The 12,864-nt window shown below is 40.7% G+C and overlaps 1 protein-coding gene across 1 annotated transcript in view; it reads left to right on the plus strand.

Moving 5' to 3' along the window:
* The window catches only part of GPR63 (G protein-coupled receptor 63), a 32,168-nt gene extending 19,523 nt beyond the window's left edge, over positions 1-12,645 (plus strand). The window contains exon 2 of the mRNA XM_089530703.1: positions 7,375-12,645. Within this exon, the coding sequence (XP_089386829.1) occupies positions 7,530-8,786 (1,257 nt within the window). The 5' untranslated portion in view covers positions 7,375-7,529 and the 3' untranslated portion in view covers positions 8,787-12,645. The remainder of the gene's footprint in view (positions 1-7,374) is intronic.
* Positions 12,646-12,864: the final 219 nt, after the last annotated feature.

Genomic DNA, 12,864 nt, shown 5'->3' on the forward strand with positions numbered 1-12,864 from the left:
CCGCCGCCTCGGAGGACGCTGCAAAGAGAGAGGCAGCTTCCTCACGGGCGGCCAAAAACGGGGCTTTTTTTTTCTTTTGCCGGCTGGCGGGTGCGCAGCTGCGCAGCTGCAGCGCTAAGCAGCGGCGGCAGAAAACCTATGGGCACATTTAAAGTGCCCAAGCCCCTTTAAAACTTTTCCCCCCGCTCTACCCAAGAACAATGGTGGTCTCCTGCCAGCTGGTGATCAGCTGGTGTTGGCATCCTTGTCCGCTTGCACTTTGCCAGTGTCACCAGCATCATAGATGCCTCCTCTCCTTTGGTCCCCGCGCTCTTGCTGAATCTGCAATGCACAGCTACAGCTGTCTCCGCTGCCACCGCTGTCCCCCTGCCATCCCCCATCACCACCCTTGTATATATGTAAATATTTACAGTTTTAGTGTTTTTTATTGTTAGGTGAAAATGGCACAGGAATGTGTGTAGGGGTTCACTTTAAAGTCCAAACTTTCCCCAATTCTAGCAGCTCATGCGTACATGTTGCTCTAGGGTTAGGGTTAGGGTTAGGGTTAGGGTTAGGGTTAGGGTTAGGGTTAGGGTTACGAGTCTTAAAATGCACTGCAGCTGTGCTGCAGCTTCCACACCTGCATGGCAGCTGACGCTGCAATTAAAGCCTGACTGCAAACTGCGCATGTTCCAGGACCCCGACTCATTATGCGACGCAGCAGACACGGAGCTTTTAAATGGGCAACTTAAATTAGCGGCGTAGCAATTCTGGCGTACCGGTGCAGCAGCTTACAGACGGAGCTGCGCAGCTGCGCATCAAATGGAAAAGAAGCGGAGAAAAGCAGCACCTTTTTAATGCCGCTTCTTCCCGCTTGGGGCATGCGGGGGGCGTGTTCATGGCGGCATTCAGGTAAGGGCCGTCTGAAGGCTCTACCTTCATGACGTCATGAATACACCCCTTTTTGCCCGTCTGTATCCCGCCCAAGTATCTCTTCTCTGGGGCACCCCTCTTACGCTGACTCGTGGCGAATTCACCATAGAATACTATTTTTGGGAGGCGATGGTCCTTCATCCTAGAAACATGTCCTGCCCAGCACAGCTGCGTCCTCAATAGCCTCAATGCTAGTGATCCCTGCTTGCTCAAGGACAGCAACATTTGTCACATAGTCAGTCCAGTGTATATTTAGAATTGTGCATAAACAGCACTGATGAGTGTTTGAGGAGTCATAGGTGTTGGCGATAGGTGACCCATGTTTCAGACCCATAAAGGAGAATAGACAGTACAATGGCTCTGTACACACTGATTTTTGTGCTTCGCCTCAGGTGTTTGTTACTCCAGACTCTTTTGTGAAGCCTTCCGAATGCACTATATGCCTTTGCTAATCTGTGATCAATCTCTATCAATCTTGGCATCTGAGGAGATGATGCTTCCCAGTTAGGTGAACTGCTGGATGGACTTAAGCACAGATGCGCCTACAATGACATGACGATGATAGTGTTCTTCCTGTGGTGCAGGAAGAACTTCCGTTTTCTTCAGACTGACTTCCAGCCCAAAGAGCTCTGCATCTGTAGCGAAACAAGATGTTAGGTGCTGCAGAGCTGCTTCCGTATGGGCAATGAGGGCAGCATCGTCAGCAAAAAGCAGCTCACGGACTAGATAGTGTAGAGTCTTAGTGCAAGCCCTCAGGTGGCTTAAGTTAAACAAGCTACCATCAGTACGGTAGCGTATATAAATGTCGTCTTCTTCTTTGAGATCTGTCGTAGCCCTTTGGAGCATCATGCTGAAGAAGATTGTAAATAGAGTTGGAGCGAGAACACAACCTTGTTTCACACCATTAGTTATTAGAAAGGGCTCTGAGAGAGCATCGCCACATCTGACTTGCCCTTGCTGGTCTTCATGTAGCAGGATAATCATTTTGAGGAATTTGTGGGGGCATCCTAGTCGTTCCAGGATCTGCCACAGACCTTTTCTACTCACAGTGTTGAAGGCTTTGGTGAGGTAGACAAATGTTACATAGAGTCCTTTGTTCTGCTCTCTACATTTCTCTTGCAGTTGTCTAAGGGCAAATAACCATATCTGTAGTGCTCCTATTAGTTCTAAAGCCACATTGACTTTCAGGGAGAAGTTCTTCTGCAATGGCAGGAACTTATTATTATTCTTTATTTATATAGCGCTATACATTTGCATAGCGCTATACATAAAACCAATAAATATAAAAGAGTAAACCTGCCTATGGTGTACAATCTAAGAAATAATAGGATAATACATATAAAATACATAGCAATACAGGAAATGATTCAATAAAACAGGCAACAAAAGAACATCAAATAGCAAGTGACAATCATGCAATGCCTGGGAACGCTTCTCTGAACAGGATGGTCTTCAACTCCGTTTTCAAGCTGGTTAAAGAAGTCCCTTGCAGGGACATTGCAAATATCCCTGAAAACCCTGTGAATAAAAAGTGGTGCTATGATTCCTCTTTATTCATGGGATAATCACAGGATATTTGCATTGTCGTGCAACATTACGTGATAATCTTTGACAAATCATGTGATATTGATGGAAGCATCCCACTATGCTCCTGTCTTTATTCCCTGTGTGATAAACTCATGTGTTGCGTTTTACAGTGCCTTGCAGAAGTATTAACACTCCATGTGATTTGTTCACATAATGTTACAACCTGGAACTGAATAGGGCAGTGGTTCTCAAATGGTAGGGTGGAACCCCTGTGTGTGTGAGAGAGAGAGTTGGCCCTGATCCCTCCTCCTCCTCTTTACACATGTGTTGAGTTAAATATTGGACCTGACATAGCTGGGGTAATTTTTCAGGAAGAATGGGCAAAAAAAATGCAGGACCCAGATGTGCAAAGCTGATAAGAGACTTACCTAAGAAGACTCGCACCTATAATTGCTGCCCAAGATGGTTCCAAGTATTGATTTAGGTAGGAGATGAATACTTAAAGCATCTGCACGTGCCAGTTTGGCTTTGCTTAGTTTTGTGCACATTAGAAATACTTTGAGTTATCTTGTGTAGGTAACAAAACCAGTTTAATCTATTTCAGTTCCATGTTGTAACAGAACAAAATGTGGAAAGTTGTTGAGGATGAATGCTTCTGCAACACAGTGTAATTGTTTTATACAGACTGATGAAACCTCTTAGCCCTTTTCCGCACTTATTCTGTTTCACTTGTAGAGAGATCTTGTAGCAGCTTTGAGACTAATTGAAAGAAAGAAGTTGGCAGCATGAGCTTTCGCAGACTAAAATCTACTTCCTCAGATGCATTATCCATCTGAGGAAGTAGCCTTTAGTCTATGAAAGCTCATGCTGCCAATGTCTTTATTTCAATTAGTCTCAAAGGTGCTACAAGATCTCTCTGCATACTGATTCTGTAGACCAACACAGCTATAACTTTGAACTCTACTCTATTTCACTTGGGTAAGCATTTTTTTTTTAAATTTCAGATTATTGTATGCTAGCAAGACATTGTAGTTTTACTGAAATTTGTCCTGCATATAGGACCATGTTTGCCCAAGGCTTAAAACAAAACCCACCATACAAGTATGTGTGTATCAGTCTAAATGAAGGTGTTCTGTGTTGAAACACTTCTTTTCCTGCTCTATCTAATACCAGTAAATTAGCAATATTTACATGTTTGCCACAGAATTACTCCCCCCTCCATATAAAATGCAGATGATTAAAGTGTATATCCCATGTTGATAGAATAATGTAACATATCCAGTCAAGAAATGGATTGATGCCTCACTGTAAAGGCATGTCGTCTAGCCACTTTAGTGCCCTTTGCTGGGTGAAGGCTAATTACTAGAAGCAGTATTTTGGGATCTCGTTTTTCTTTTGTTGTTCTGACAGACTTATGGCTACCCTAGGGCAAACCTATCATGGGGTTTTCTTGGCAAGTTTCTTCAGAGGGGGTTTGCCAGTGACTTCCTCTGAGGCTGATAGAGTGTGACTTGCCCAAGCCGGGATTTGAACCCAGGTCTCCAGAGTCGTAGTCCAGTGCTTAAACCACTGTGCCACCCTGGCTCTCCTAGTTATTGGCAAAAACTGTTGCATGTTTTCTGATTTCTGTGTTTTCTGCAGATGCAACAGTTCTCGTCTAGCTTAAATTTCACGACAGCTAGTATTTCTTTGCGGATGCCCACTGAGCATTTCATGAGCTGCTTCTCCCTCCATGATATCCCATACAACTACATTGCCTGTCTGTGTGTGTGTGTGTGTGTGTGTGTGTGTGTGAAAGAGAGAGAGAGAGCATGGTTGCATGAGCATGATAATGTAACCATGTGAATGGAAGCAAGAATTGCTCTTCCCAACTCAAATTGGCAATTTGGAGAGAGGAGGCCAGCTTGCTCGGAATGACACATGATGAGTTTCATTCATCGTCCTACAGCTTCCCCGGGAGTCTCCTCAGCAACTTAAGGTGAAAGTGGCTTAATTTAGATTATTCTTTGTTAGATGCCATTCTTAATTTTCCAGAAGCAGCAAGGCATACGTCTCAAGTTTCTCTCTATCTCTCCTGATGAATTTGCATTAATCTGCCCCAATTATAGTTTAACTGAACGGAAGAAGTACCGTAGATATTCTTTAAAGTTAAGCTTTCCCCTGAAATGGAACATCTTTCAGCATATAACCTCAGTAATATATGCTGAGTTTCTAGTTTTTCCACTTACCAGCCTTGTTATTTTTGCTGATTGACTGACTGTATTTACTACAAATACTAAAGAACATAAACATAAATACTTCCCTTGTTTTCTGTTACCTGCCATTCTTTATCCTGAATTATTTGTTCCTGTCATGCTTCTTTTCACATTGTTCCCCTGAGGGTTACTGCTGTCTTTCTTCACTGCTTTGCTGCATTATTTGAGTCATAGGCCTTTGTGGGCCTCCTTGCCAGTGAAGCTGATGCTAAATTATTCTTACTACAATAAGACTAGATGTACAAATGTATTTCCTTTGGTGGTTATAGATTGCACATTAGCATTTGTGGTGAAGTGCAGTCTTGGTAGAAATAAATTTATTTGCTTTATCTCAGTAAAGTTTGGGAACATATGTCCTTGCTCTTGTCCTAATGTTTATATCCAGCTAAGTATTAAAATCAGTGTAGGCTGCATTAGTATTAATATTAAAGTAAAGTACAATGGTAAAGAAAGGTTTGCATGTATATATGTGAGAAACAGATTGATCATGGATGACATTCATTTTCAGTTGCTTTGGGAAAGTGTTTTACTAATACTTACTCATTGCTTTCCTTCTGTAAGTAAAAGAGCATTTCAATAAGAAAGTATTCATTATATAGACAAACTGTCAACCTCTCATGTCACATATTGCTGATTACATATCTAATGCAAGTACACAAGATGTAACCCTTGCTCTTAACACAGATAGGAACATTGGTTCTATAAATAAGCAACAAAAATGAAATGAAAACAGCTTTACCCATAAGCATTTACTGGAAAGTTAGAAAGATGTATCTTGGTTATGAAGAAGACAAGGTGCCTGTAGTACAGTGCACTAAGGGTAGCTACTTAGGCGATTTGGATGCAGTCTGTGGACTATCAAAGCTTGAAAAAAATCACTGACTATGCTGTGGAATTCTGGAAGCTGTACAAAAAATAGCTTATTCCTAGGTCTGGCTATTACTGATACTAATATTTCACCAAATGCATGTATGCTTGGCAATAGAAAAAGATGTGTACCATCATTCTTTAGAAGCCACATAATTTCCAAACAATGTATGAACTATTTTGGTTCTGCTTTGTTGTTGTTGTTATGTGCCTTCACATCATTTTTGACTTAGACAACCCTATCATGGGGTTTTCTTGGCAAATATTTGTTCAGAGGAGATTTTTAATTGTCTTTCCCTAAGGCTGAGATCATGGGACTTGCACAGGGTTGCCCAGTGGGTTTCATGGCCAAGCTAGAAACCGAACCCTGGTTTCCAGAGTTGTAGTCTAACACTTAAACCACTATGCAACACTTTCAAATTTAGCAGCCATATATAGGGTATTTTTATAGATGCAGGGAGTGGCAGTTCTGTGGATTATAATGTAGGGTGCATCTTTCCCTTCTGCTAGAAGATCTGTGTGGAAAATGTGTGTTGGAGTACAAGCATGTTTGTTGTTATGGTGAATATCAATAAGTATCAGTCTGTTTCTAGCAAGAGCTCAACATAGGTCTTACATCTGACAAATCAAAAATATTTCCAAACTATTTAGAAAATTTATTTTTGAAAAATTTAACTTTTATTATATCAGAATGGAAGAAATATTGGCTAAACCTAAAACTGTCCGAACACCATTCTCTTGTAAATGCTTTACAGAACACAGAGAACCACTTTCTACAAAAAATAAAAAAAATAAAAAAATGTTACTTCCTGAGTAATTCTTCTGACTTCTGGGTTCTTCTGACATCTTTCACCATCTGCTTGCAAAAATTCTGGCAGGTAGAGCTGAACACCTCTAAAACATGTTCAGAGTGCTCAGAGGTATATCTGTGGGGCAGGGAGGGGGAAGAAATGAGGAAATTCCTCTCCCTAAATTAGAATTCTGCCTTTCAGTGAAATTTTTCTTCAGTCTCCAAAGTTCTAGCATTGCAGAGTGTGAGACACCAAAAATCATTCACACGTAGAACTCATATTTATTGTGTTCATATTTCCTAGTTAACTTGTCTGTCCCTTTTGTTTGGATACCTGAACTGTACTTCTAAATGTTCCACTGAAGTCTTAAGTGCAATACTAGAAATTCAGGAAGGAAAATTTCAAGGAAGGATTACTTGGAGGAATCATTTCCCTCCTCCCCTGGATGCCTTGAAAGTGATATTTGTTTGTGAAATAAATCTTTTTGTTTTTGTCTAGTGATTATTGCATCTGGTGTGTCCTGTCCCCCTTTCAGCCTGCTGCTAGATGTGACACTGTCTGACAGGTTGGCCTTGGACAGCATGGCAGCCAAACATAGGATGGTTGGGTAGAGGAATTGTGGACTGGGTTTTTAGTTGGCATGCAGCTGGAAAGTATACAAGGCAGTTTCAACAAATAAGCTGTATGATGTCTTACTACAGCTGCTTATACCCATTTAAGCTTGATTGTATACAGTATTTGACAGAATGCTGTGTGAATTCCATTTTGGATCATTATCAGCCCTCCATTCTACCTTGCTTCCCTCACCGGTTGACCTTCCTTGCCCTAGTAAGAAATATATTTCACAGTTGTTTTGTGATGCCTGGTTATCTATCTCTAACTTGATTCACTGTGCCCTGAGTTAGTTCTTTTCTCTCCCTTTCTTTCTAAATTTATTGGGTATCAATGCTGTGCTCCATAGCAATTGTCAGTAAAATCAGTAGAACTGTACTCACCACTATCATTTTGATTTTTCCTCCTAGACCAAAGTGCTGCCACAATGAATGAGGTGCTACTTTCCTCCTGCTGGATATATAACTACAATTTGGCTCATGGCCATGGATCATGACATATCACCCTTATTAACTAAAATGCCTTGAAGCTTCTTTTCCTTTCTGCATTCTGCTCTGCTGAAGTGATGGTTCTTTCTGGAATGCTGACCCAGGCTCATTCTGCAATCCTCAATGCAACTTTTATTGTCTATGAAAATGCCTATGGAAATATCACCACTCCCTTCTTCTTGGTTCATAGCGGCAATGTGCAGCCACTGAAATACCACTTGGGTGTCATGGTTACCACTGAGGCAACAGCTTTGACAGACAACACTATACCTGCCCTTCCTTTGCAAGACTTCAAGAGCTTGAGCCTGCCACTCCAGATCATACTTTCTGCTGTCATGATATTTATACTCCTGGTTTCTTTCCTTGGCAACCTTGTTGTCTGCCTCATGGTCTATCAGAAGACTGCAATGCGCTCTGCTATTAACATTCTCCTAGCTAGCTTGGCTTTTGCAGACATGCTGCTTTCTGTGCTGAATATGCCTTTTGCTCTGATAACTATCATCACAACTCGATGGGTTTTTGGCGCTATCTTTTGCAGAGTCTCTGCTATGTTTTTCTGGCTGTTTGTCATTGAAGGTGTTGCCATTTTGCTCATCATTAGCATTGACAGGTTCCTTATCATAGTTCAGAGGCAGGATAAGCTGAATCCTTACCGTGCAAAAGTCCTTATTGCTATCTCCTGGGCTATAGCCTTTGTAGTGGCTTTCCCACTCTCTGTGGGGAACCCGAGCCTACAGATACCTTCTAAAGCACCTCAGTGTGTGTTTGGTTACTCAACAAGTCCTGGCTACCGTGCCTATGTGATACTGGTGGTCCTTATTTCCTTTTTCATTCCATTCCTGGTGATGTTGTATTCTTTTATGGGCATCCTCAACACAGTACGGCACAATGCAGTTCGTATCCATAGCCACCCAGATAGCATTTGCCTCAGTCAAGCCAGCAAACTTGGTCTCATGAGCCTCCAGAGACCCTTTCAGATGAACATTGATATGAGCTTTAAAACTCGTGCCTTCACAACCATCTTGATTCTCTTCATTGTCTTCATAATCTGCTGGGCACCCTTCACCACCTACAGCCTTATTGCTACATTCAACAGCCACTTTTACCACAAGCACAACTTTTTTGAGATAAGCACTTGGCTCCTTTGGCTCTGCTACCTCAAGTCAGCATTGAATCCACTGATTTACTACTGGAGGATCAAGAAGTTTCATGACGCTTGCTTAGACTTGATGCCCAAGTACTTCAAGTTTTTGCCACAGCTACCTGGTCACACCAGAAGACGTATCCGGCCAAGTGCCGTGTATGTGTGTGGGGAGCACCGGTCAGTAGTGTAGAACTTGGAACAAGTAGACAGTTGCTCTTTTCTGATGTATGCTTGTCTTGGTGGATTTTTTTTAAAAAAATAATTTCTTTAGCTGCCATATTTACAATGTTTAGTATATATTCTGATATCATGTACAATTTCAAGAAGATCATAGTTGGACTTTTTTGCCAGAGTATGACTCAACAAAGTTATTGGCTGCAAACCAAATAAGCTCCATGTGTGTGAAGGAAGAATCATGCAGGCGGTTGGAACTTTTTTGTTTGGGAAAGCAGCTCCTGCTGATAAAGAGGCAAGATATGGTTTATGTTTTCTCTTCTGCAGACTTAGAGCTCAATCCAATATTCCACAATAGGGCTGCCACATTTGCTGTGGGAAATTTCCTTCTGCCCTGCCCCAGCTCCTTGTACACATCCCCAGATCTCTTCTGCACAGAGCCCCAACCCTTTGGAGATGATTTTGGGTGTGGCCAGGAGACTGGTGAGGACAGAAGCAATTCAGTTCCCCAGCACTGGTTTTTTGGTTGAAACATACTATTGGACAGAACTCTTTAGCTGAGAACCTCCCACTATGTGCACAGATTTTCCTTACACACCTGCAGCTGTTTAAGGATTGTGGTCACTACCTCCAGGGTTCTGTGGTGGAGAGACAAAACCATTTTGAATATTCATCAGGGTTGATGCTAAAGACTGCAGATCCATCTAATTGTAGATGTTTTTAATGCTGCTATTTTATAGGTCGTTTAGCAGAAGGAAAATCATGTTACTGCTTTTTGCCAGTGAAGCAGAGCCAAGAAATCTCTTATTTCCTTGAAATTTGCAAGAGTTGCAGATATATTGAAAATAGATTCCAGCATCTTTGTGCACTTTAAAATACCATTTAGATATATGTGTTTGTGTGTGTATTCTGTTTTATTTCATTTCATCCTGCAAGAGTTTTGTTATGGATCTCTTGCAGTCTTTTAGTAAATAACTGTATAACAAATTTTGTTTTTCAGTTTTGCAGATTTACAGTCTCTCTTGAGTTTACTTGAATTTCAGAAGTATCTCATGCATATGTTTCCAATGAGAGTTTGCTTATAACCTTCATTGTAGTCCAGATTGAAATCAGTAAGAATTAATCCGATGGATTTCATTGGGTTTAGGCTTGTTGATTTGAGTGGGATATAAGTATGGGTTCAATCTTATAGACTGGACATATTCTGTGTCATAAGCGAAGCTCTGTCCCGCTGTATTGTCTTTTTAAAAGTATAAATATGTCAGGATCCAAAGAGCTATAGTACTTAAGACATACACCAGTGGACATTTTCACTCTTCTTTGGAATTCCATTGCCTTATTTCATGCCACATGCCATTTTTTGAAATAACTCATCATTTCAAAAGAAATTTGTCATGGAGCATATATATTGATGTGGTTGTTTGAGAAACACAGGTCCAACCTTTGTGTTGTTCTTCTGATACAGATTAAAACAGAGTTTCTAAGAAGGAAACATAATAATATTTATTTGTAAAATGACAAGAATCCCACAAAGTGAAAATACTAACGTGATTTATTATAGTTTACAACCTTAATAATACACTGATTTTTTTGAGTAAGAGAGATTTTGGGAAGAGGTAACAAGAGTTAAAAAGGTTGAAATAGTGAGAACAATCAGAATTTCCCATACTCCCACTGAAATTGTCAAGGTATTTCAGTGCCGGAACAACCGGCAAGAAGGGGTGGCTTGAGGCTGCACCTGTCGAAGACGGATTGGGGCCTTGGCAAACACACAGTGCGGCCTCAATCCTCCTTCAACCTAGCCCAAATAGGAACAGAAAAGGTCAACTCCTATTTGGGCCAGGAAAGAATCAGCTTTCCCGGCCCCGTTGTAGCCCCAGGGTGGCTTCAAGACGCTTTGTTGATGTGTGGCATGTAAATGCTGTGCCACCAGAGCATCTTGAAGCCACTCACCTCTGTGCAGCCACTGGCTTCAGGGAGGCTTCTGGTCATCATCGGAGTGTGTGGCTTGTAAATGCCATGCTCCGATAATGCCTGGAAGTGGGCTTTTTTAGACCATCTGTTTTGGCTCTCACTTGGGCTATGAACCAGACCTGACTGTTCTCCCTCCTTTGATCAGTCAAGCTAATTTGTGAGGTTACATCAGTCACCAGCTTTCTTTCTTGATGTTGCCCTCAAAATATCCCTTCCTATTTGAGAAAAACTGAGAGAGGGAGGGAGAAAAATTACTCTCAGGAATTTTCTTAGAAGACTTATCTGCAATCTGTTAAATGAACTTGAGCAATGTAAATGTATTAAAACCTAGTGTTAGTTTTACTGTATCTTACAATGGGGCTATATATATTGATAAATATGTTTAACCACTCCTTTTTCAATTTTTTGATGGCAGCAAATGGTGTTACTTGAAGCACTACCTTAGATGGGAAAAAGCAGCAAAGTTCATTTTTTAAAAAGTTCTCATGCTCTGAAGTAGATCAGCTGAACCAGAACAATCAGTTCTGGCGCGTCTATTTTATTTTACTGTAAAGATTTCAGTTTTGTCACTGGAAACTAGCTTAAAGTATCTTGCCACTATTGTCAGTTACCAGTATCATTGCTCTGTCTTCCAGCAGAATGCATCATAAGACTTATGATGTCTTAATTGTTTGAAGAGCATCTACAGTGGAGTCACATTGCTGACCTTGCCTCCAAGGTTCATGACTCTCTTCTTCCAGCTTGATTGAGGGGCATCTGCTCTGGAACAGTTTTTGTAGGTAGACCAGGACAGCTGGAAACCTAACTGCACAGGTCCATTTGTGTAGGCTTTCTCAGCTCCTTTGTCTTTCCATGTCAGTTGGTGGCAATAAAGGCCCATTGTTTCTTTCATCCTGGGACTCACTCCTTCAGTTTTAATCACTTGCAAATGGGTGGGGAGCTATATATATAGGTCATTGTAATTTCTGAAGAAGTAAGGGAACAAAGGAACTAGATCAGATACAAGGAGGATAAATTATCATGGGTTTCTGGAGAGAAATAAAAAATCGGTGTTATCAAGAAGCAATGCTTATACCTAAAATAATTCTAGTAATGCATTTTTAAGAAGAATCCGTATGGGGGATATACAGTCGGCCCTCTGTCTTCACTGATTTTTTTAATCCATGGATTCAATCATCCATGGCTTGAAAATATTTTAAAAATATATAAATTCCCAAAAGCAAACTTTGGTTTTGTCATTTTATAGAAGGGATACCATATTACTATGCCATTGCATGTAATTGGATTTGATCAGCGACAAATTTTGGTTTCCATAGGCTAGGAGGTCCTGGAAACAAAGCCCAGCAGATACCAAGCACCTATACTATATTCTTTACAATTAATTCTTGACAGTTATTAATGCATCCATGTAGAAAGGTTTTCTTCCCTTGTATTCTTTTTATGTGTAGAAACTATGAGCAATGGATGAGCACTCAAAGTATATCTTTACACACCCTGGGCAGTGCTTGTTTTAAATGGTAGTGGATGGTATCCTGTCATATAAATGGGTATTACTATTATCTTGACAGGAAAAGCCAAAGAGATTAGATATGATCTTATGCCCTGTGTAGTCTTTCACATGCTATACGTTACTAATTGTCCACACTGAACAAAGGACTTTGAAGGTAAGGGCATTGACATTATGGGTAGGAAAGGCAAATCTCCCATTAGAATCCCTCTAGTTCATTATAGATAGATAATCCTTGCATACACTGGAATCTGTAATTTGTGGTTTGATGATATTCTTAGACATCCATCTGGACAAGAATGAGGCTCTCTAGCAAAGAATTCTAGGCTTCATATCCCTGCATTCCATCACAGGAGCCATTTTATATGTAGAAAGTGATAAAGTGATAACAAAACTGGTACATTCCAAGAGAACACAGAACTTTCAGATTTCTTTTTAAAATTATTTTACTGACTTGGAAATGAGGGAGTATCTGCTTAAAGAAAACATTTGAAATAATCGAAGACTAAATAAAGCTTCTAAAACGTATGACACAATTTTCTTACCATTAGCTGCCCTGCTACCAATATTTATGCTTGGATTTCCTGAATTCTCCTTTATTTGGAATAGGCAA

The sequence above is a fragment of the Sceloporus occidentalis genome, unplaced genomic scaffold (genome assembly GCF_023333645.1).
Source record: "Sceloporus occidentalis isolate IW3139 unplaced genomic scaffold, rSceOcc1.0.p SCAF_6, whole genome shotgun sequence".
Lineage (NCBI taxonomy): Eukaryota > Metazoa > Chordata > Lepidosauria > Squamata > Phrynosomatidae > Sceloporus > Sceloporus occidentalis.